Below are 23,711 nucleotides of genomic sequence, written 5' to 3'. Positions count from 1 at the left end.
CCCGGCTGTGTAACTCAGGACATTTAATCCCACTTTATTCTTCTACTCAGCTACTTTACCGATTTAGATTTCACTGAGAAAATACACAACAATTATATAATCAACACCTCGTTAAAGCAGCAAACAAGCTCTCTATAAAACAGTAAAAACTGGCTTCAGCTCGAGCAACTGAAAAATGTAAATGCTGTTTACAGATTAATGCATCAGTATTAGCAATATAATATTCTAATATATAATAATATATCAGCCACAGGACATTTTATTGCACATTGTTTCACCTTTAATGATTTTAAAAGATTTGTCTGAACATGAATTGAACTTCTCGCAGAGTATTTTTTTTATCTAAAGGCCCCTTCGTGTGTGTTTTATTTTTTTTTATTTTTTTATTTACATTTAAGAAGGAAACCAAGTTTTAGGTGGCGACCAAGGATTAATCCTCAAAGATTATAAAGCAGCCCATAACTTTACTATTGACAGTATGTGATTAGGTCGTTTACTGTAGTGTTTTGCCACCTCGTGGTAAATTCTGTCACTGCCGTTTGAGCACGTGACAATAATTTATTTTTTATTTTTTAGATTTTTTTAATCGAGTAAAAATGTGACAGCAACCAAAAAAGATTCACTTCAAATGTTTTTTATATTTATGTGTAGAAATTAGGTTAAAAATAACCACACAAATTATTTTTATTTGTAAACAGACCTCACCTTTAATCAGTTTATTTTTATGTACCCGAGTTTATGTTCCAATTTCATATTTTCTTCTTTATTCATCGTCCCTTTGATTGTGTTTAATTGAGGGATATTTCCTCTTTAGGATCCCTTGCTCACTGCTGAAGCTCCACTTCAGCTGATTCAGCATGTTTTACTTCGTGATGCCTTCAAGTGCTCCCGTAAAAGTCAGATGTTTGGAAATTTTATTTTTATTTCAGTTTATTTATTGCAAAATATAAAATCCTGCCGCTTTGTCTTGTAGAGACACAAATGTACAAAATACAGCTTTGAGACCTTTTATTTTTTTCGGCATACTTTGTGCTTTACTTTGACGCACATTTTATAACTCGGTTATAACTAAAAAAAATACAGAGTGTCTTTGAAGGCAGCAGCAGAAACTCAGCACTCCCACAATCCTTCGCGCTGCCTTTTCCAGCAGCGCCTCCGATCATGGCGGACGTGGTTGCGGAGCAGGTCGTGGACCAGAAGCCAGTCCAGGACCGGGAGCTGAACGGGGAGACGGAGGACAGGGAAGAGGCCGACCCGGTGGAGGAGACGGCGAAAAAGAAGAAGAAAAAGAAGAAGAAGAACAAGGCTGCAGCGACGGGTGAGGCTGTCCCGGACACTTTCGTGCTAACAAGCTAACGATGCTAATGTTACTTATTGGAGCCGCATCAAGTTCGCAAGAATTAGCTTAGTCATGGCCGGAAATAACGAGATGTGGCCTTCAAAATAAGAGCATCCAGCTGATATATTTTTTTTAATTTTTTTTTTTTGCCCACCAAACTGATAAATACATTCACAAGTCGGCAAACGTTAATTTATTAGCCCTGTAAATGAAATAAGGATAATTGTACGGTTCTTTGCACAACATTTTGTCACTTTCATTTACTTAAAAATAGCATAAACAATATATTCAAATCAGTGGATATTGTGCTTTTATTTTATTACTTAGTAAAATAAATGGCTACACGGTGTAATATTTCATGTTTTGGAATAAACAAAACATTTTACTCTCTTTCTATGGGCAATTTAACGGTGTCGATACAAGTGTTAAATAATTTGTTCACAATATAATGTTTGGCAGTACAAGCCAAGGATTTTGGTAGATATGACTTATCCTCGCAGTCTTAATTTGCATTTGTTTTGAAAGACTGTGCCAGAGATGGGGATTCGATGTGAGCTTTATTTTGAAAGTCTCCCCGGAAGCCGCACAGTTGAACGGGTGCAACTTGCCACTGCCTCTCATTAGCCATGCGGACTGAGAGCGGTGTGGACTGTGGAGCTGTGGCGCCCGTCAGGCCTCAATGAAACACGCCGGGCTTCGGCCGCAGCTTCGTCCGGGAACAGTGACATGTCACACGGCTGCCGGTGGAAGTCGATCACCGCTGATTTGAGGAGAAAACGCGGCGATCCTGTGATCAAACTGCTCCTCGCAGCAGCTGTTTTCCTCTCTCGACTGCAGCTGAGCCTCAGCCAAGTTTTCCTGTTTCGTAATTCTCCCATTGCCAAGAGTTATTATGTAAGGCAAAAAGACCCAAATAAGGATTTCAGGCACGTAAAAATACAAACTCCTTCAAAAACAAAAAATACCTGCAACGTGAAAATCATCTTGCTGAACGTCGCATGTTCAACGCCTACAGGACATTTAAAAGACAGTTTGTAAAGAGTGCAGCACACTTTATTAGGAACACCTTAAAAACAACAGCGCTGATATTAATATAAAGCATGTACAGTTTTCTTGGCATTGTCATAATTGTTATCATTTTACTTTACATGTATTATTGAGATCACTGTGGTGTACTGGACTGAATTATGTATTATATTAAAATAGTAATCTGTTCTGATTTTTAAACAAAACAAAAAAAAAATCACGAAATTAAGAAAGAATTTGACTGAAAAGATTTTAATTGAACCGATAAGTTTTGTTTGTGGCTCATCTTCATGCAACTTGTCCCATATTTTATTGAGTGCAACTGAAGCTGCGATGATTAGTCAATTTATCACTTAATAGTTTATTGACAGAAAATCAGTTTCTACCAATTGATTGATTTTGAGTCGTGTTTTAAATTCCAGCTCGTTCCGCTGACTGTTTACCAATACCTGCTGTTGTTGTTGTTGTTGATCGCAGTGACGGAGGTGGACGGCGTGGCCGACGTCACCAAACAGCTGGAGAAGCAGGCGATAGAGGACAAAGAGAAAGAGGAGGACGGCGATGAAGGTGAGCGTCGTCGTCTCCACCTCAACGGTTTCCCCCGCTCTCGTGAACGCGGTGTAACGGCACGTTTTTGTTTTTTTGGGTTTTTTTTCTCTCTCTCTCTCTTCACCCTGCACAGATGGAGACGACGGAGAAAACGCGGTGGGGAAGAAGAAGAAGAAGAAAAAGAAGAAGAAAGGACGTAAGTTGCGTGAAGTGAGAGGTGGAGGAGCAGGACGATCCGGATGTAGTTTGACTTTTTTTTTTTTAAATTTATCCTGTCGTTTCTTCAGCCAAATCTCAGACTGATCCCCCGTCTGTGCCGATCTGTGATTTATACCCGACCGGCGTGTTCCCCATCGGACAGCAGTGTGAATACCCCGCCTCTCAGGACGGGTAAGCAGAGACCCCAACACAGTCGTCTTCACTAGGATTTAGGGAGTTTGCTGCTGTTGTTCCTAATTTAACACCTATAGAGGTCATATTTATGACTTTATTTTGTAGATTTTACACTTAATTCTGCTTTCTTTTACTCCTTTCTCATTTTTCTTTATTTAATGTGTTTATTAACAGACTGCAAAGAGCTATAAAATCCCTGTCTGCACTCCAGTTACAGCTCATAGTTTATGTTTATTCACACACCTAAAATATGTATAATAGTACACTTAAAACTGGAGATTTTGTTCCAACCGAATCATGAAAATATCTTTTTAGTTTTACTTACTTGCGCTTGTCTAGCAAACGGCATGCTGTCGAATAAAAATAATAATTACAACCTCATTTATAAAGCCTGGGTTTTCCCATTATGTGCTGTGGTAGCAGTTATTGGATTAAAATCTATATATTTTCACGTCATTTTAGACCATTAATATAACTATTTAGTTATAAATGCAAAAATGTTGTCTTCCTGTAAAGGACTTTGTGTATTCTGATTTGAAAAGTGTCAAAATTTTAGCTGCAAACATTGTGAAAATGGCTTCAAATATTTCACGTGTTCCAACACTGAACGAGGCAACGAACTCGTTGACGCCGGTCTGGTGACGGCGGCCAGATGATGACTCAGAAGAGTCGTCGTTAAACCGGGCACATCGTGCAGCTTGAACATGTTTAGTTTTGCCACACAGACTGGAACACGTCTGCAATCCTTCCTCCTAATTCAACTCGCCCCGAGGCCCCGTAATAAATAACAACACGACTGCTGCTGTTTGTCTCCCAGTCGCAGTGCCGCGTGGCGCACGACCAGCGAGGAGAAGCGGGTGATGGACAAAGCCAACGAGGAGGTGTGGAGCGACTTCAGACAGGCGGCCGAGGCCCACAGACAGGTCCGCCAGCACGTCCGCAGCTTCCTCAAACCCGGCATGACCATGATCGAAATCTGGTGAGGCCGCGTTCGTCGCTCTCGTGGTCCTGTCTGTAGAAGTGTCTGTTTGAAACCGCACCGACCAGAGAATGAGTAACAGGGAGGTGCTGTGCTCCTTCTGAAGAGATTGTGTTATCTCCCCCAGCGAGCGGTTGGAGGACTGCTCTCGTAAGCTGATAAAGGAGAACGGGCTGAACTCGGGCCTGGCCTTCCCCACCGGCTGCTCCCTCAACCACTGCGCTGCCCACTACACTCCCAACGCCGGAGACGCCACCGTGCTGCAGTACGACGACGTCTGCAAGATCGACTTCGGCACGCACATCAACGGTACGGCGTGAAAATCGACCGCCGCGTTTGCGTGCCGAGGTCGGAAAACGATGCATTCGAGGTCCACTCTGGATCTGTAGTGGCTCGTTGGGAGTGATTTAAATGCGCTGCTGTCAAACGTCAACAGATCCGCTTCGGTTGTGATTAGAACCAGCGTTTTATCTGCTCTCGTTTTGACCAAAAAAAAAAAAAAAATCATCTTAAAGAAAACATCATCAATCGATGAGTAGATGCTGAAGTCGTGTCTCTCCTCTCCGGGTGTGTGTCCGCAGGGCGAATCATTGACTGTGCCTTCACTGTCACGTTTAACCCAAAGTATGACAAGCTGCTGGAGGCCGTGAGAGACGCCACCAATACTGGAATCAAAGTACGACTGCAAAACACACACACACACACACACACACACACACACACACACACACACACACACTTCCCTCGTCAGGCCCGTGCCGAGCTGACGTCTTCCTGTTTGTCCTGTTGCAGAACGCAGGCATTGACGTGCGTCTGTGTGACGTCGGAGAGGCGATTCAGGAGGTGATGGAGTCCTACGAGGTCGAACTCGATGGCAAAACGTACCAAGGTACGTTCACACTCACGCGTGTAACGAACCGGATCGGTACCGGCCGAGACGGTCCCTAAAGGCTCTCAGAACCTCCGCAGGCTAACGGGTCGCTTTAAAATGACATCACGCGGCGTCCTGAGGGCGCTCGTGCCATGTTTTTACAAAGAAAAGCTTTGGAGAACATTCCAGTTCATAGTGCGCGTGTGTGTCGTATCTCTCATTATTATTATTGTTATAATTTTTAATATGATAAAAAAAAAAAAAAAAAAAAAAAAAAATTTATTCACGTTGTGATTATGTTAATATTCCAGCAAAATGACGCACCGAGTGCTTCAAGCACCGCAGCAACAATCATGGTTTTACGCCGAGTTCCTGTTGTTGTTGTTGTTGTTTACAAACTTAAGAACTGCCATTTAATTTTTCAGTATTTTGTCATATTGTTGTCGCAGAAATACTCTGAAATATGGAAGGGACATGAATACTTTCTCTCATGCGGTAAATTCAGCTCCCAAATGTGACTTTAATTGAGAAATTTACAGATAGATTAATTTATGCTGCTCTGCATCTAAACTTTTAGAAAAGTGTTTTTTCACACAAATTTTGTGTATTATAAAAACTTTATTTATTTTGTATCACTTACACAGGTGGATTCCTGTGATTTTAAGACAACAGAAAAGCATCTTATCAGAAATCCAGAGTTCATATCGTGACGCGTCTCATTTCAGGGTACAACAAAAAAATTACCAGGTTGTTAAAATATTGATTATTTTTAGCGGTGGATTTAAAAATAAAAAAAAATCCAAATTGTAATCTGAGTTTCCAAAATGTTACTTTACCACAAGTTTAAACATTATATTAAAAATAACATATTACTGATATCACAGACAGATGTGCCGTGTAGCTGTCTGTCTGCTGTAGAGTTGGAGGTACAGGTGTGTTTTCGCTTGCTGCACAAATTATAAAACAAGCGCACCTCTCTGCCTCCCGTACGTCCGACTGTATCGGCGATGCTCTCGGACGAGCACGTTTTTAGCGCCGGCAGGAATTACTTGTGAGACTTCCTGGACTGATAATTTGTGGAGACCTGAAGCAGCTGATTTCCATCATGTAGATCAGGTAGGGTCACTTATTTCATATACAGCCATAAAAGACTGAAGAGATGTGAGATGTGTGTCAGGCGTTAGAAGATGCTTCTGTTAGCCCTCCACTGCAGTTCATGCATTAAATAGACGATTAATAAAGTATTGGTTGTTAGTGTAGCCCGTTGTTTAATCTGTAGAAACGATAGAAATGAAGCCCCCTTGATTTACTTTTTAAGCTAAATGAAATCTACGTGCGCTTCTATATATGTGTATATAACGCATAAATACAAGCTGTTCATTTTCTGAAACGATTTATCGGGCGACTCGTTTCTTCTGTTTCCAGTGAAGCCGATCCGAAACCTGAACGGTCATTCGATCGGTCAGTACAGGATACACGCCGGGAAGACTGTGCCCATCGTTAAAGGAGGAGAGGCGACGAGGATGGAGGTGAGTAACAGTACGACGGATACTTGACGGGAATAATTTTAGCAAAAAAAAAAAAAAGTCACAGATCGTCACTGGATCGCTGCCAGAATGTGCTCAAGGACCCCGAAGCTCTCAAGACAGACAGTAAACAACTCAAATTATACTTATGCGGCCGTTTGCTGCCTTCATCGTCACGGCGACTGACGGCGTGTTTTCACCATTTCAGGAGGGCGAGGTTTACGCCATCGAGACGTTCGGCAGCACGGGTAAAGGCGTCGTCCACGACGACATGGAGTGCTCTCACTACATGAAAAACTTCGACATCGGCCACGTGCCCATCAGGTGAGAGCTGCTCTGCACGTCCGCGCACCGTTTCAGTCACACCGGTGGATTTTTACCGTTTAATACCCGTGTCTGTCCAGTTAAATCTCCTTTAATCTCAGGTCTGCGTTATCGTGCTGAAACCCAACCGCGGATTAACAGAATATCAATCGGCAATAATTCTAATAACGGGTTGATTTTTAATCTCTCAAATGTGACGGTTTTTCTTGTTTTGTGTCATTTAAAATTGGTTATATTTGGGTTTTTAACTTGTGCACATAAAACAAGATAATTGAAGGGTTTGATCTGAGAAATAATAGATTCGCTATTTTATTCATGTTTAAGTGGAGCAGCTTAACCCAAAACGATGGTAAAATAAAGGTCAATCTCTTTATTAATTGGCAGTGAAGCTGACGATGTAGCCGAGTTGTGTTACTGTGAATATTTAAGCCGTGTTCTGGGAGTGTTTCCTGATGTTTGGCTCTTCCTCCTCTTCCTCCTCCTCCTCCTCCTCCAGGCTGCCCAGAGCGAAGCACCTGCTGAACGTGATCAACGAGAACTTCGGCACATTGGCGTTCTGCCGGCGCTGGCTGGACCGCCTGGGCGAGAGCAAGTACCTGATGGCCCTGAAGAACCTGTGCGACCTGGGCATCGTGGACCCCTACCCTCCGCTCTGCGACACCAAGGGCTGCTACACCGCTCAGTTCGAGCACACCATCCTGCTCAGGCCCACCTGCAAGGAGGTGGTGAGCCGGGGAGACGACTACTGAGACCCCTCACACCACCCGTAAAAACACCACCAGGCACACCCCCTCTTCCCCCACCACACAGCACCTCCAGACCCCCCCACCCCACCCCCAGCAGAAAAGAGTTTCTTAAAAACAGGAAGTGGTTGTCTCAGCAATGAATGATGCCAAATGCTACTGTGTTCTACCCACAATGCACCACCCAGCTTTCAAGGAAGGAGGAGCGGCTTTTCTGAGTTTTTAAATCATCAAATCACAGCTAAGGAAAAAGTCAAAAACAAGCCAACACGTTTCTGTCGGTGGAAGCTGTGTAGTTTACGTCACTTCATTTTGCAGAATATGAAAACTGTTAAACAGTTTTTACAAAAACAAACCGTATTTAAGCTGCCGTTGAGTTTAGTCAGTATTCATACCGAAGGCGAGCGCGGGAATCCTCTTTTATTACCTCCCTTTCATTTTCAAAAAGTTTGTCTGGCTCCACTCTGAGCCTCCAGTGCTCAATTTTAAATCAGGCACAAAGTCGACTGCCGGCTTTAAGAAGCGGTCGGGCCGACGCACGGCCGCAAATCTCTGCACACAGACAACTCGTTACATCGAAAGCCCGAGGTGTCGGGGTAGAAAACGCCGCCTGCAGCTGTATGTTTGGCTTCTGTCGCTACAGGAGGGAACTCTGCACTCTCGGCCCTCCGGTCACCCTTTCTTTGATATTTGTAAAATATCTTTGAAATGGCTGCTGCCATATTTCCCAGTTAAAATGCTTCATTTTGAACTCCCTGGAAATGTTTTTTGTAAGAAAAAAAAAAAAAAAGATGATTAAAATAATTTTGCTCATTGCAGACGGTCTATTCTGATGTCTTTAAAAATACACATTTTTATGTTTCCTTTTACTAGAAGTAGCTTATGTGTATTTTGATAATTTTGTCTTTTTTTTATAGTTTAATGGTATAAAATGTGAACTTGGGATTCTTAAAATATATTTACGTACGTGTTTCACTATTTTGTTTTACAGTTAATACAACAAACAATTGAGAAATTTTGCTTTACCTACATTATTATTTGGGAAGTTTTTAGTTATCTGAATTACAGGGAGTCCCGTGAAACAGCTTCTAAATAATATAAACAGAATTTATTCCTCCCTGTAAAAAATAAAATAAAAAAGAGCATCCAAGACAGGCATCTTTCATAGAAAAATGAAAAAATAGTCTCATTTATTGAGGTAATTTTTTCTAGAAAAACAATTGAGGTAACAATTTGCATAGTATAACTTCCATAAATTTACACGCACACATCCATGGAGTAGTAACCAAAATGCCAACAAATAACTCGTCACAACCTCCGACAGCGAAGGAAAGTGTGCTTTGATTCCCCCCCCCCCCAGAGGTATAAATCAGAGGGAGCATGATTGATACGAAGTTGTTTTTTGTAAATTTTTCTCCAGTATGGAGATAAATATCACAATCTGTATTGACTGCAGGAATCCTGTTAAATCTGGGTTTTACCAGACAGACGGTTGGATAACAAAATACAGCATGAACACACAAACCGTCGTAACTGCTGGTGGTGTTGAAACAATCAGAACAAGTGGTTGTATAAAAAACTTTTTTTTTTTTTTTTTTTTTTTTTTAACAGTCAGTGGCCTTCGTCTGTAAAACCTCTGAGAACGATTGTATAAAAAAATACATTCAAAATCTAAATGCTGGTCTGCGGTGGGATTGCAGCTGTGCAGGTTTTATTCTGCTGAATTGATATGAACTATAAAAAAATAGATCTGCTTTTTTTTTGTCGACAAAAGGCCACTTTTTCTAGTACAGTAGTTTCTGTGTGGTTCGGGGATGGGTCTGAGGACAGTTACATTCTGGGGCAGATAGATGGCAGCATCGAGCTGAAAATTATCCCTTTTTTTTTTTTTCTTCTTCTTCCTCCCGCAATAAAAAAAAAAGAGGAGGATGAAAAAATTTGGAAATGCTCAGGTTTTTTTTTCCCCAAACACTTTCTTCCCCCCCAAGGCTTTGGCTTGAGGTCTATTTCAGAACCTGAAGTGCTTCAGAGTGGAAAAATAAAAAATAAAACTTCCAGCATTTCCTGTGTACAGATATTTGTTTTAAAACAAGTGAGTAAAAACAATGCCGACTACCTTTCTGGAGAAATTAGTGCATTTCTGGCAGGAGAAGAGGGCCGAAGAGCGTAGTTGTGTTGTTGGCGTCTTATCGGAAACCTTTTTTTTTTTGTGTTACCCGTCTAGAACACAGGGAGGCCGTTTCTACCGAGTGAATGACGTTGTATGAGCCTACATCCAGTTCTGCGTTGACTATCTAAAGTGACTGAGAAACATATTCAGCTGATTTTAAAACAAACAAAAAAAAAAAAACGAACAAACAGCATTTTACAATCGACGAGCCGCCGCACGCGGGCGGGCGGGCGACATGTTGAACACGCCTGTGGAGGACACTTATATGTTTATGTAGTCGTGCCCGGGCCAGAGTCTGCTGGCTGCTACTGAGACACATCTTGGCTAATAACTCTCTTAATAAAATACAACTGTACATAAATCACAGAAAAAAAAATTAAAAAAAAATTCACCATTTCTTTCTTTTTTGTTTTTTAGAAAATACCTACATATAAACACCATGTACAAAAAAAATCTTATCAAGCAGAACTGGATTTCTCTCATTTTTTTTTTTTTTCTTCCTTTACTCGTTTAGAAAAATGTACTTGGAAAAAAAAAAAAAAGATCCCGTCCTCCAGGATTTAAAAATGCCCAAAGAAAGAGAAAGATGGACAGGTGGGGCTGTGCTGATATCGTCTCGCTGAGTGGTCAGGCTGCAGCAGAGGAGGAGGAGGAGGAAGGGGGGGGGGAGCTGTGGTCCTATAGTGGCCGGTCTTTGTCCTGAGTTACTCGCTGTGTGTAGAAGAGGATGTAGGCCTGAGCTCGGCACACCTCCTCCACCGAACACACATTCAGCTTAGAGTCATTACAGTGAACCCAGAAGCCTGCAGGAGACGAGCACAGGAAGAGACGCGTTACATGCGATGCAGCTGTTGGGACAAATCAGTCGGACTGATAAAACGGTCGGACAAACACGATTTTGTTTACCCGAATTTAGAGTCAGCTGCCAGATCGCCGCATACTTGGACTGAACGACTGGAAAAGCACTAAAAACGATGCTCGTGGTTGTTACCTGGAGATGAAGCTCGAAGTAACCAAACAAAACTGCAGATTTTCTGTGTTGAAAAATTCCTTTTTCTTTTAACTATTTAGAATATCACGTCGTGCGAAAACTCATCACATAAATTACTACTTTTTTTTTTTATATATATCTCAGTATTGTAGCATTTTTAAAGCAGCAATAATTAACAACCAAGATTTTTTTTTGATTTTTTTTTTTTTTTATCATCTGTATAAAAGATTTCGAAATTCTTTGGTTTCAGCTTTTTGAATGTGATTATTTTCTGGTTTCTTCCGTAACAGCAAACTGAATATTTGAGTTTTGGACTGTTGGTGAGACAAAACAGGACATTTGAAGCCTTCGGGTTTGAGGAAGTTGTGTTATGGATTTTTCGGGAACGTAACTGACAGACAAACGGACGATGAAAATAGTCGTCAGTCCGGGAAATTACGCTTTCCATAAGATCCCAGAAGAGCCGCAGAAGACGTCACGTAGCTGTTTTTACGAGCCGAGTGGACTTTATGGGAAAAACCTGGAGGACTGTTCCCTTAAATCAAACTCAGCAACTCGCCGGCAACAACACGAGCCTCTTTACTCACCTCCCTCTGTGTTGTAGCAGTAGGCGGTGTAGTGGCCAGAGCCGAAACCCTTCCCATGATGCATCACCACAGCCGAGAGGTCGTAGAGGAAGTGCTTTGGGCGTGGCGAGCCGGGGCTGCTGGGAGTGGAGCAGGGCACCCCTTTGGGCGACGGCTCTCGGCAGCAGTAGGGCTCCATGTTCAGAAGCTGGTCGAAGCTGACGTGGACGCCGATCTTCTCCCGGTGGTTCCGCCCAGACCACCTGAGGACCAATCACAAGTCAGACGGCGAGGGACAGTTCAGCCAATCGGCCCCGTCGGTCACGACGAGCGATCCATACCAAATGGACTCCGGTATAAAAAAAAAAAAAAAATCCTACCTGAAGCGTTTGAGGTGAAGCCGGAGGACCTGAGGCAGTTTGTGCACCATCAGCTGTTTCTGTGCTTCGGTCAGGATGACGGACTTGGAGGACGTCCGCCGTCGGGCACCTGCAAACACGACGAGAGAGGAAAGAGTTGGTTTTTTTTTCCCAATCTGATCAACTAAAAAATGTGTAATTTAGTGACAGCAAAATTCAAGCGTGGATATTATCAGATATTTTATTATTTTATCATGATTTTGATAGTTATCGTCTGTGATCGAAAAGATCTCTTAAATTAAAATAAAATCAGAGATCTTGGTCACAGAGGAGGCAGAGAGATTATTATTATTATAACACTTGAGGAATACTTTTCTTTTTTTTTTTTACGTTGTGAGAAGGGAGCAGAAGGAGTCTTTATTTGAGATTCATATTAATACCCGGCGTTAATGTCTTAAAATCAACGCCAAGTCTCTGAGGACTCAACTCACCGTTACACTGGTCGCAGGCGTAGATGTTTCCCTCCAGCGCTTCGGTCTCCGTGAACTTGGCCAGCATTTCCGTCAGGTGGCACGAAGCCTGAGCGGCGGACTCCCTGCTGTTACTGTGATACCGCTCGGGGAACTCCAGCGACAGATCCCAGAAGGGCTCCACCGTGTTGGAGCGATGGTCGCAGGCCAGACACGTCACCTGAGGAAGATATAAACACGTGAGCGTAGTTGAAGAGGAACCGTCGTCTTGTAACTTGCGCCGACGTGGAAATTAAATCTTCAAAGCGCCCTGTTCCCGTCGTGGTTTCACACGGTCTTGAAATAGATTTTCAGGGCCTTAAATTAACTTGACACACTTCAGGTGTCGGCGAAGGTCTGAGTCAGCCGTTGGGGTGAAATAGCCACCGAGCCAAAAGATGCCCGAAAAACCAGCGCGGACACACAACCATCTATTCAGCGGGAGCAGGTGTCGCTGTGTGTGTTCAAGCCCTCCACGAGTAGACACTCGATCACTTGTCCTGAAGCCGACTCTCTCCCTCCGTCCTCCGTCCATCTATTACTCAAAAGCGATGCTGGACTCCGGTAGAAGCTCCAGCTGTTCAGCATCGTGACTACAAGTCGGAATATTATCATCTTCAACAGCTGATTCGCAAACGTCACAGACGGACGAACGTACAGGCAGCCTGGACATTTTTTTTTTTTTTTTTAAATGTTGACCAGAGTGAGGGAGTTTATTTTGTCATTTAATCGACCGACAGTCCAAAACCTTAAAATGTTCAGTTTGCAATCATACAGGACCAAAAAACGATCAAAATTAATTCACTCTTGATCAACTAATCAACAAAATGTCTACTTGATGCAGCTGTAGTCGTAATTTTCCCGCTAAAAAGGCGTTTTTAATATTATTCTACTCGTGATGTTGTCAAGCAAATACAGTGAATGTGTTAAAAACTGCAATTTGCAACTCAAAGAGCACAGGTGTAAATTGATTGACATCAAATGTATATATATGAACCTTTTTACCCAATAAAGACCAGAAAGCGGTAGATTTAACAATAATTTACATATAAAATAAAAAAAAACATAACCAGAAGCATAAAAACCAGCTCAAATTTAGAGTTTATTCAACATTTAATGATTCATGTCCTTTTGAAGCTTAGCCGCCACTTAGCAGTTTAAAGAAATAAATAAATCCATCGAGAACAATTTAACGTGAATTATGAATGAGTGACTCAGTGGTTGTTAAGTAACGGTGATTACAGGTGTGTGTGTGTGTGTGTGTGTGTGTGTGTGTGTGTGTGTGTGTCTCATACCTGGCTGAGGAGCTGTCCGTGAAAGATGGTGTTGACCACACTGAGCACCTGCTTGATGAGCCGTTTCTGTGGGACTCCCGCCGTGGTCGTGTGCTTGCCGGTGCTCTCCAGCTCGTGCTGGACTTTGTCCAGCAGCTCGCACAGGAACTCCTGCGCGTCCTGCTGGGCGTAGCCCCTGAACGCCGGGATCAGCTGCCACACGGAGTGCAGCATGGCAAAAGGCGATACCAGCGCCCACTTGCCGGACCACATGACCTGGAACAAGGTGTGCAGCTCGTGGCAGAGGGAGATGTGCTTGGAGCTGGGCTCTTTGGGTTGTATCAGCTCCATGCTGCGGCCCCGCGAGGCCCCGCCGCTCAGCCCCACCCCGGAGCCCGAGCTCGCCTGGAGCCCCTTCCTCGGGGTCAGGGGGAACTGCGAGACGCTCTTCCCTGCCAGCTGGCCGTGGACGGCGGACGCCAGCAGCTCCAGCGCCTGGGTCAGATCCAGACGCAGGAAGCACTCCCTGAAAACGAGCAGGTGACTCAGCACCTGCAGGATGGAGTTCATATAACAGGTGTTTCCTAAATTCCTCAGGCCCGTCACTCCGGGGGTGACCGTGGGACGTCGTTTGAAGGGCGAGCCGCCCTGTTTGGTACTCTGCTTGCGGCGGACAGGGGTTTGGGCGGCGCGAGGGGTCATGGAGGGAGTTTTAGGCTTCAATTTGGTTATGCATGAATGGCTCCGGAGTCTGAGCGTTAGCGGGACCTTTTTTGTTTGTCCGGCTTTCTTGGGGGTCGTAGTGGCAGGGCTTCGAGTCCGCGGCCTGAGGATGACGGACGAGGCCATGGAAGTCGTTGTCTTGTTGCGTTCCCCGCGAAAGGTCGATGTTGTGATCGCCGCATCCGCAAGTCTCTGGCTTTTCAGACGCAAGCGGCAACTCTTCCGGAGAGGAGCGTTCTCCAGCTCCTGCTGTAGCCGCCTCTTCAGAGCCCGCCTCCTCTCCCTGGCCTCCCGCTTCTGCTCCTCCTCCTCCTCCCGCTTCCGCTCCTCCGCCTCTCTCTTCTTCCCGCAGTCGGTCAGGCCGAACCAAAAGCGGAAGATGCGTCCCATGAGCGCCCGTCGCCGGTGCCAGAGGGCGGTGAACATTCGGTCCTCGTCCCTCAGCTGCAGCTCGCGGGCGCCTGACGGCATGAGGGCGTCCGGCGCGGCGCTCGCGGAGCGGAGGGTGCGCCCGCTGCGGGTGGTGACCTCGTAGCGCTGGCTCTGGATGGCGCTGAGCGTGCTGCGAAGCAGCTTGAGGTCTCCGGTGGCGTTGTCGTTCAGCACGTAGTCGTCGCACAAGTAACAAAACACGTAGAGTTCGTTGACCTCCATCGCCAGCGGGTGGTGCTGCTGCTGGAAGTGCTGCAGCGCGTGCTCCTCGATGTAGCGCCCGCACGCCACGTGAGCGCAGCCGAGGCAGGCCCATATCGACTCGGTGGTGTTGCAGTCGACGCAGTGCCACTTCTGCGGGTTGAGGATGGAGTGGTCCGGGGCGAGCCGCAGCCGCCCCACGTGCTTACACCGGTCCATCGCAGCCGCCCGCCCGCCCGCCCGCCGAGCTGGCTGGCCGGCCGTGTCAGTCAATAACCGACAGTCTGTGTGCGTGCGGGTCTGCGGTGTGTGTGTGTGTGTGTGTGTGTGCGTGCGCGCGCGCGTCAACGTTTCACACTGGCTTTCATATCACCATGGTAACCACGGCGAGCTGAGAAATGGGACCCTCCCAGGTGCATGGTGGTGTTTGCCTGGACGGGGAGAGGGAGAGAACAGGTCAGGTCAGTCGGGGTGAAGGGAAGGAAAATTAAGCTCGAAGGCGTCAATTCAAAACCAGAACGAAAGTGAGTATCTCAAAGCCACGACGTCCAACCTCCAGTGACTCTCTTTTATGAGGCTGTAAGCTACAGTAAACAGAAGCAAGCCGCCAGGTGGCAGAGGCAGACTTTATCATTTCCCAACAGCAACGCAGTAAAAATAACTGGTTAATAAACGGGAGTGTAACCGAGGGGGCTGCAGGAGCGGGAGGTGTTTACGTGGGCCGTTCAACCCGAACGTGAAAACGTCGGGACGCAACAAACCCGTTAATAACATTCGGCGCAGCGACATTAACACGAGCGACTTCAAAACGTGGGCCGTAAACGTTATTTTCCTCTATCAAAACTTTTCGAGGCTGCGGACCGCTGTTACCGATCAGTTTCCCCCCTCAACCCCGTCCGGCTTCTTTTCAACATCCCTCAGGGTCGGTGTACCTCCGCTGAGAAAGTGGGGATCGTTGAGCCCTATCAACCCCACCCCACCCCACCCCACCCCACCCCACCACCCCCACCGAGGTCAAAGAAGCAAGATTATCCAACAAAAGAGGGTCTTGAGTTTGCAAAGCGCTCCACGCCTTTTGTCTGGGTTACAGGAGTACCTTTGCGGGCGGAAATGAATGAGACTTAAAAAAAAAAAAAACCTTGCTTGGAAATACCCGAGGCAACAGAAAGTGTTGGAGAGACAACGATACGGAGGAGATAGGTTGGCAAGAGAAGTTTCTAACTTCAGAAATGTTAAGTTATTACACCGTATTTCCGCTTTATTTATCCCGAATTAAAAAAAAAAGCAAAGTGTGCAATTAGAAAAGCATCTTTTATGTGCGAGAGAAAGTAGGAGACAAAGTCTTGTATGTACCTCGTTAAAATAAGAATTAAAAACCTGATATTAGAGAACAAATTTTTTTTAAATTTGTGTTGGAGACAGAAGTCAAATTTATTTTCCCCCACAATCTTGGTGGTAATTTGTTTTGTTTTGTCCCATGATCACAGTTCTTTTGCAACTCCTTAATTTTCTCTGCTGGAAAATGTCCTGTTAAGATTTAAACAGCATAAAAAAAATATATATATTTTTAAAATCCCATTTCATAGTTAAACCATCGGGTGGTGTCGTGATAAGAAAACAAACCTGCAAGAATAAACGTGGCACTTTGCTGTCAAGAGCTTTAAAAACACAACGCCGTCGACTTACATGTGCAGAAAAGGACAAAAAAAAAAAACGTCTAATAACGAGTTTCAAGAGTTTATAACGTCACAAGTTGTTGGTTTTTTTTTTTATGAGCGACTTAGCGCGCTTTGGCACACAAAACCTGCACGAACACACGCCGCCGGTGGTTTGTTTGTCCTCCACCAAACTTTAAAAGAACATAAATAAATAAAAAATAAAAAAGTAGTCGTCTTGCACACAGCTGACGGTACCGAGCGTTTAAACACTGAATTCATACAAAAACAAATTATAAACATCAGAAAAACACCGCGCGATAAACCGACCGAAACAGATGGAGAATACACGAAGCAATCCGCGCCCCCGTAAACGCCACCGGGTTTTTTTTTTTTTTTAATTTAATTTAGTTTTATTTTATTTTTAATTGTATTTATCCCAGAGATTAAAAAGTGAACTGCCCTCGCTGCTAACGTTAGCCTAGCACGCTAGTTAGCATTAGCCAGCCAGGGCTAACGAGCGATAATCCGAACTTCGTGCGGTTAGCCTGGGGGGGGAGGAGGAGGAGGGAGGAGGTGGTGGAGGAGGTGGAGGTGGAGGAGGTGGTGGTGGTGGTGGTAGAGGGGGGGGGGGGGGAAAGGAGTCGAGCTCCCGGCGGTCGGGCTCGGCTCCACGGGCGACCCGCGGGATGCGGGTTCAACCGCGACAAACGCAATCGTCGGCGACACGGTTAACCGACGCATCGTGAAAGACTCCCGGTAAAAAAAAACCAACAAACCGACAACAGAAAGCAGCCTACCGGAGCCTCTCCTTCAGGGCAGTAACTCCTCCGTTTCTAAAGTGATCGCCATCTTGTCAGTGCCTGTCGCGTGGTGTCGGCTCGAGCGCGTCCTCGATTCGTGACGTTGTTGTTGTTGTTGTTGTTATTGTTGTTGTTGTGATGTGGTGGCGGTAGCTGCTGCTGCTGCTGAGTATCTTATATTACTAGATTCCGTTTTTAGCTCGTTGACTGTCAGACTTGTTAGATGTTTTTATTTTATTTTATTTTTTTTTTTATTTATTTTTTTTAAATTGTATTTAAATTTATTGTGTCACGTGCGTTTAGTTTTGCTGACAGTCACTGCGTTTTGGTACTTCAGCGGTTTTGCATCTGTACAGTAAGTTTTGGAGGAAGTACTCAGATCAGAGTACAAATACTTTGGTCGCTGGCAGTAACATAAATACTAATTGTACTGAATGATCCAGTTCAGAATACTGTAGATTATAATAATGTGTGTATTAATGCAGTTTAATGTCAGAAACTGAATTTGAATTACTTCATATACTGCTGGGTAGTTTGTGAAGTCTCCCTGCAGGTAAAATTATTTCTCATTCTCATCCTGCACTCATACATCGTGATTATTTTTTTATTTTTTATTTATTTTATTATTTATAGTGAAAAACACTCAGGTGTTATAATTGTAGGGAAAACCCCAGTATTAACAATTTGAATCCACAACTAAGCAGCCAATGTTATTAGTTAAATCACTGCTTAACACTGCTAAAATAGAAGTGTTGTGATTTTATAACACTAGAGGGGAGTGTTGCACCATTCACACTAATTTACTGTCCCGGTAACCATCATCACAAACACTCCTGCCAAACCAATCCAGTTTAATCACACTTTTTTTTTCTTTTTTTTTTAAAGTTGCATAACAGTTTATCTATTTAAATCCATATTGAGCCAACAAATGATTTGACGTCAAGCCAAGTCACTGTGTTTTGATGACGGATACGGTCTGGTGTCGGTTCAGGGACTTCCAGGGTTGAAAGATTTAAACACACTTATTAATGCAGGATTTTTTTTTTCAGTCTGGCATTGCAACTTTTCCTTAAGTTTTTGCAAATTTTTTTCTCATCATTAGACCAAACCGGCATGCAAAAATGCACCAAAAAAAAAAAAAACTGTACAAAAGCAGCGTCTGCACACTTTCATCTGCGGGAGACATCACATGATAAAGCCCAGCTTTTGTTCACTGAACCTCCATCGGGGCAAAATGTCAAGTGACCGAAAGCTTGACCCAAGTGAGTGGAGCCTTGTTTTTTTTTTTTTTTACGTTTAACTTGGTGTTTTGTGCCTTCTGGTACTGTAAAAAAAAAACTTTAAAAACAAAATTCAGTATTGCATTAATATGCATCATTTCACTGTGTCTGTTTTATGGAATATTTTAGAAGCAGTTGCCCTTTTTTTCTGCCTCCATCTGTAGCTGTCTATCTCAAGTAATGTAATCAGGCCTGTTTTTTCTTATACTCTAAGCCCCCCCCCCCCCCTCTCTTCTCCACCACTTTCATGGATCACGAGTGAGTGTGTGTGAGTGTGAGTGTGTGTGTGTGTGTGTGTGTGTTTGTGTGTGTGTGTGTGTGTGTTATGCTTTGCCCACGTTGTCCATGAGTTTGTACTTTCAGAAACGTTGTGTGCCGGTGTGGGATGCAGGTGCAGCACTTCATGCTGGTGAATGGGGGGCTGCATGGTGGCACTCAGTGTATGTAGATCCTATCAGTGTATGTAGATCCTATCAGTGTGTTTTGTTTTTTTTAGAAGAAAACAACATTAAAGTGTCTGCATACACCGTCTGCTGCACGGATTCAAGTCTCAACTTCCTCAATGTTGTCAATATCAAGTTTTAATGTTTGTGGCTTTACAGGCTTATCGCAACGTTTATAAAGTGTGTTTATCGTAACACTTTGTGAATCTCCTGTATAAATATTACAGTGGTTTTTCATCAGGCGTCTCCACGAGAGCTTAAAGGCAGGAGTAGAGTTTCATTCAGGAAATTTAGCCTGAAGGAAAACTTTTAATCTCAACACACGCACCCTGACTGCATGTGAAGAATCCCTCTCATGTACTGATTAGTGGGGAACTGATCCATACAAGCCTCGTCAAACCCCGTCTGAACGGGGCCGAGAGTGTGTTGACTGTGTGTGTGTGTGTGTGTGTGTGTGTGTGTGTGTGTGTCGGTGGACGGAGAGGTTTGTGCGAGAGAGATTAAGGGGCGTTTGTGAGTGACTTAGAGAAAGAGGTATGTGTTGATGTGCCATGCGATGCCTGTGAATCATCTCTAATGTTTTTCTCCCTCCATGTCCCCGGGGCCTTCACCGCCTTCATGTCCGCACATGCTAACGACCACCCTCCCCCTTTCTCCCCTCCCTCCCCGTCCTCTTTTCATCTGCTCTCTCTCCTTCTTATAAACACACATGTTTGTCTGTTACTTCTGAGGACCTCGCGTTTTTTTTTGTTGTTGTTTTTTTTTTACTTCAGCATTAAATAAATCAGTGGCTCACATCGATCAACCTGCTGCTCCGTTTTCTTTTCTTTCAGCGCACTGTTTTGGTTCTACGGTGTTTTCACTGTGGCACGGTATGTTCTCATGAACCCCGTGTTTTCAGGCAAACAGACTGATAAAAAAAACAAAAACGCTGTACACTACCTGCCCAGCACAACATACCGATAAAGTGAGCAACCAGCTGGTGAAGATAGTTGAAGCTCTCACAGGTTGACAGCCAGATATTTTTCCCAGGAGATTGAAGCAGAGAGCCGATGACCATGAATGTTGTGCTCAGATTCATCAGGTGGCCAGAAATGTGACTCATATGTGATAATAATGTTGTTATGTGTCTACCGAGTGTCTTCAAAAGCCAGCTGTTTCCCTCCCAGTGGCCAATGATGTTACCAGATGTGACTGACAAGTTCTCAATCAGAGCCCTTTTGATTTTTACAACCATATAGTCACATAAGAAGAAGAAAAGTACAGATGCTGGTCCCAGGACATGATTCTGGACAGTGCTTTTATTACTGTAAGTTACATTAAATAGTAAAAGTTTCACTAATATGAACTGAAGGAAGCTTTTGCGTTGAGTTTTGAGTGTAATGAACTGAACTTCCATTTCATTTTATTGCTCCAATTATCACAAGCTGCATAAAAACCAATGTTACCCAACATATTAAATAGAAAGTAGCACAAATTTGCATAAAAAAAACCCTGCACTTTTCTCCACTCTTACAACGAGTTCAGGAAGTTTTAGTTGTTTCTTCTCAACACTGATGTTGGAAGAATGTTTTTTAGCATCTACAGTTGGGTTTTATTTAGAAAAACTCTTAAAAACAGCACAAGTGATTCATTATCAGTGGACTCTGCTCATATAAATGCAGCAAAAGAAGGAGACTCTTGCACCAAATCTTTCCAATATTCAGTTCTCGCTAAAGCCTGGACCTCATAAAGACAGAAATAAAGACACACACACACACACACACACATAGAAACATGCAGCTTTGCAACCTGTTTTTTTTTTTTTTCTCTCTCTCTCTGAAGGCTGCTTCATAATTTCAGTGAAAGGAAGCCATTCCGGTGGTTTCATGGTGGTGTTAACGCAGCTGGATACGGTGTTGGTTTTGTGGCGGCTGAAAAACACAGGTGCCGGTGAAGCCAGAGGGTTGAAACGCTTTTCACAGCCCGTAAACAAAACGCATCTCCTGTAATTTCTGCTCCCTTCAGACTGCCGGCTCTGCCCGCTCCGCTCGGTACATAACGTTGGCCACCTGACAGCTCCCGATGTGTTATCTTGTGTGTTTTTATTTTTTATGGGGTGTCCCGGCTTGTTGTTGCTCCCAAACTGTCTGTCTGTTGTCACGTTGATGTGCAGGTTCATTCATAATGACTCGATGACATCAGGTTCTTGTTTGCGCGGCTGTAAAATAATCAGCAGTAGCGTCTCGATCGCTCTGCTATGTCAACATCGGCCTCCCTGTTCTGGCTTGCTCCTCATGTCGAGAAACATTCCTGATGTCTGAATGCAGTGTGTGTGTGTGCAATTAAGTAAAACCCAAGCAGCATGGACGGTTTCTGAGGACAGTGCTGGATGTTTCCAGGTTGAACGGCTTCAGTGAAAGAGTTTCAGTTTGGTTTCCGATGCCTCAATCTTCTCATTTCCTCTGTAAGTGAATCACAGCTGATGTGATAATACTGATCACATGACTCACTTATCCAGCACACACGTTCTCTGACCGTATGCCTGAGAGGAAATCCAATCTTTACATATTTTCTGCTTCTAGTTTTCTCCTCCTGACCTCCTCGAGAAACACTTGCAGCAGCTGTTGGAGAGTTTAAACTCATCGGCAGATTAAAAGCGGTTCCACCGTACAGTTTTTATCTTGCTGATATGTGGCCTGTTTAAAGAGAAGATTAAAAGATCTGTTTTATATTAAGGAAAATCTGGAAGATTTTAAACCACAATCCCCAGATATAACACAAATTTATAAAAGCAGTAAAGTGACATATCATATCATTATAAACTGCATAATACTACTTACTCTGAAACACATGTTCCTCCACATATGCAGAAATAATTTTGTGCCTCTAAAACTGTTCAGCAATTTCCTGTTTACACAGCCCTTTGCCCCTTGATTGGGCAGATGTTTCCCTAGCAACCAATTTGTGCATTTACGCAAGTCCAAAGATATGAAGTTTTAATGGTCCAACCCTGTTAGGTAAATAAACGCTGGTAGTGACAACAAGCCCGATCCAGTTCTGCGTGATCCGCGGACCTCCGGGTGCCGGTCGCCGTGTGACACCTGTAGCGGGCCGCTCTCTCAGCAGCCTCTGTCTCAGGGTGATGGGTGCTGGCCGCAGAGGGGCATTGTGACTCCCAGTGAGAGGAAGGGAAGGTGGGGGTGGTGGTGGTGGTGGTGGTGATGGGAGGGGGGAAAGAGGAGGTGGAGGAGGGGGGGGGGGTATTGTCCCCAAGCCTGCGGGAGCTGCCATGCACTCTGGGGCCAACAGCAACACAAGAATGCTGACAGGACAAAGGCCATAACTCCATTCTATAGCAGCACAAGTGAGGCATTGTGTTCATACAGGCGCACACACACATGCATGCATTTGCTGTTACTACAATAACACACACACACACACACACACACACACACACACACACACACACACACAAACTATACTGGAGCAAAAACTATGCATCTAGTGCGAGCATGCCAAATACTCATTCATCAAGCAGTTTCCCACACCATGCAGCCCCCCCTCCCCTCCCGCACCTCCCCTCCACTCCCCTCCTCCCCCTGCAGGACATCTCCATCACAGGCTGAGAATGGCCAGTCAATCCTGGAACAATGGGCGAGCGAGTGTGCAAGAGAGAGAGAGAGAGAGGAGGTCTGCGGTTCAGCTGCAGCAGTGCATGTGTTTGCGGCTTCCTGTTGGGTCTACGCTTCAAGGCCGGTTCCCACAAACACCACTTTCACCGTCTAATCCGAAGGTCTGCGGCGACTGAAGAAGTACTCAGTTACTCTTACTGATGTGAAAGTACCGATACAACAGTGTAGAAAATGCTCCGGGTTTGGTTTTTAACCGCTTCACACACAGTTTGGTCGTTTAAAGAAGCGGTTTCCAAACGAAAAAGAAAAAAGCGAAGATGTCGTGAGATGATTAATGGTGTTTTAATTGTTAAACTCTTCTCTAATCTTGGATTTTTTTTTGGGGGGGGGGGGAATTATTGGGCCTCGAGTTATTTAAATGAAACCATGTGAAAAGTTTAAGGAGGAAATCTGTTTTGGGAGAAACGGGGGTAACGACTCGTAAACTGGGTTTCTGTCCACCTGCAGGTCACTTCTGGTGCGTTCATGAGCGAACTGGAAGTGCCTGTCGAACTGGGAATATCCCAGTATGGTGTGGGGTTTTTCAGAGGTCGGTGGTTTGACGTCGCTTTACAGGTGGAAATGATGGCAAGGTTGATTGTCACGTTTTCTGGCAGCGGCCACTCGGGAAGTGCGACGCAACCACAATGGGAATTTTCCGGATTCCCCAGCTGCATGAACACACCATTAAATGTCAAAGAAGGTTTTGGTTCCACCTGAGAAACATACAGATTTGGCGGCAAATTGAAAATGTCAGGTCGGTTGAGGTTTGACCGGTGCTTTTTTAAAAAAAATAATTTTCATTACCTTGTTGCAGCTTCTTTTTCTGCAACGCTTTAATATTACTGGAGCTGAGAATTAGCGCCACCTGCTGTTTTCTTTCCTCAATGAATCACCTACTT

General features: G+C 44.3%; 2 protein-coding genes across 4 annotated transcripts; one reads left to right on the top strand and one right to left on the bottom strand.

Moving 5' to 3' along the window:
• Window positions 1–1,139: 1,139 nt before the first annotated feature.
• LOC138192476 (methionine aminopeptidase 2-like) lies at window positions 1,140–8,568 on the top strand. Its single transcript, XM_069139884.1, has 11 exons — window positions 1,140–1,318; window positions 2,843–2,932; window positions 3,048–3,110; window positions 3,202–3,304; window positions 4,125–4,286; window positions 4,414–4,595; window positions 4,868–4,962; window positions 5,079–5,175; window positions 6,583–6,686; window positions 6,892–7,007; window positions 7,504–8,568. The coding sequence occupies exons 1-11, from the start codon at window positions 1,162–1,164 to the stop codon at window positions 7,754–7,756; spliced, it is 1,422 nt and encodes a 473-aa protein (XP_068995985.1). The 5' UTR covers window positions 1,140–1,161; the 3' UTR covers window positions 7,757–8,568.
• On the bottom strand, window positions 2,945–17,492 carry usp44 (ubiquitin specific peptidase 44). 3 transcript variants are annotated; one of them, XM_069139883.1, is made up of 6 exons: window positions 17,431–17,492; window positions 13,641–15,406; window positions 12,328–12,526; window positions 11,858–11,966; window positions 11,499–11,740; window positions 2,945–3,039 (listed from the first exon to the last, which is right to left on the bottom strand). In XM_069139883.1, exons 2-6 carry the CDS (start codon window positions 15,192–15,194, stop codon window positions 3,035–3,037), a joined length of 2,109 nt encoding a protein of 702 aa, XP_068995984.1. In that variant the 5' UTR covers window positions 15,195–15,406; window positions 17,431–17,492; the 3' UTR covers window positions 2,945–3,034. The 3 variants fall into 3 exon arrangements, with proteins under 3 accessions (XP_068995984.1, XP_068995982.1, XP_068995983.1); XM_069139881.1 differs by lacking the exon at window positions 2,945–3,039 and adding an exon at window positions 8,911–10,723; XM_069139882.1 differs by lacking the exon at window positions 2,945–3,039 and adding an exon at window positions 8,911–10,723 and having other exon boundaries at window positions 16,599–17,459.
• Window positions 17,493–23,711: the final 6,219 nt, after the last annotated feature.

This window comes from Embiotoca jacksoni, unplaced genomic scaffold (genome assembly GCF_022577435.1).
Source record: "Embiotoca jacksoni isolate LCO1_2020_lvr unplaced genomic scaffold, fEmbJac1.0.p SCAF_86, whole genome shotgun sequence".
Classification (NCBI taxonomy): domain Eukaryota; kingdom Metazoa; phylum Chordata; class Actinopteri; family Embiotocidae; genus Embiotoca; species Embiotoca jacksoni.
This window is presented reverse-complemented; position numbering and strand designations above follow the sequence as displayed.

Coding starts and splice junctions, on each gene's coding strand:
- LOC138192476 (XM_069139884.1), top strand. CDS start 1,162: ATGGCGGACGTGGTTGCGGAGCAGGTCGTGGACCAGAAGCCAGTCCAG. Junction 6,687..6,891: donor GAGAGGCGACGAGGATGGAG/GTGAGTAACAGT, acceptor TCACCATTTCAG/GAGGGCGAGGTTTACGCCAT. Junction 7,008..7,503: donor ATCGGCCACGTGCCCATCAG/GTGAGAGCTGCT, acceptor CTCCTCCTCCAG/GCTGCCCAGAGCGAAGCACC.
- usp44 (XM_069139881.1), bottom strand. CDS start 15,194: ATGGACCGGTGTAAGCACGTGGGGCGGCTGCGGCTCGCCCCGGACCAC. Junction 11,967..12,327: donor CGCCTGCGACCAGTGTAACG/GTGAGTTGAGTC, acceptor TCGTGTTTGCAG/GTGCCCGACGGCGGACGTCC. Junction 10,724..11,498: donor CTGCTACAACACAGAGGGAG/GTGAGTAAAGAG, acceptor CGTCTCCTGCAG/GCTTCTGGGTTCACTGTAAT.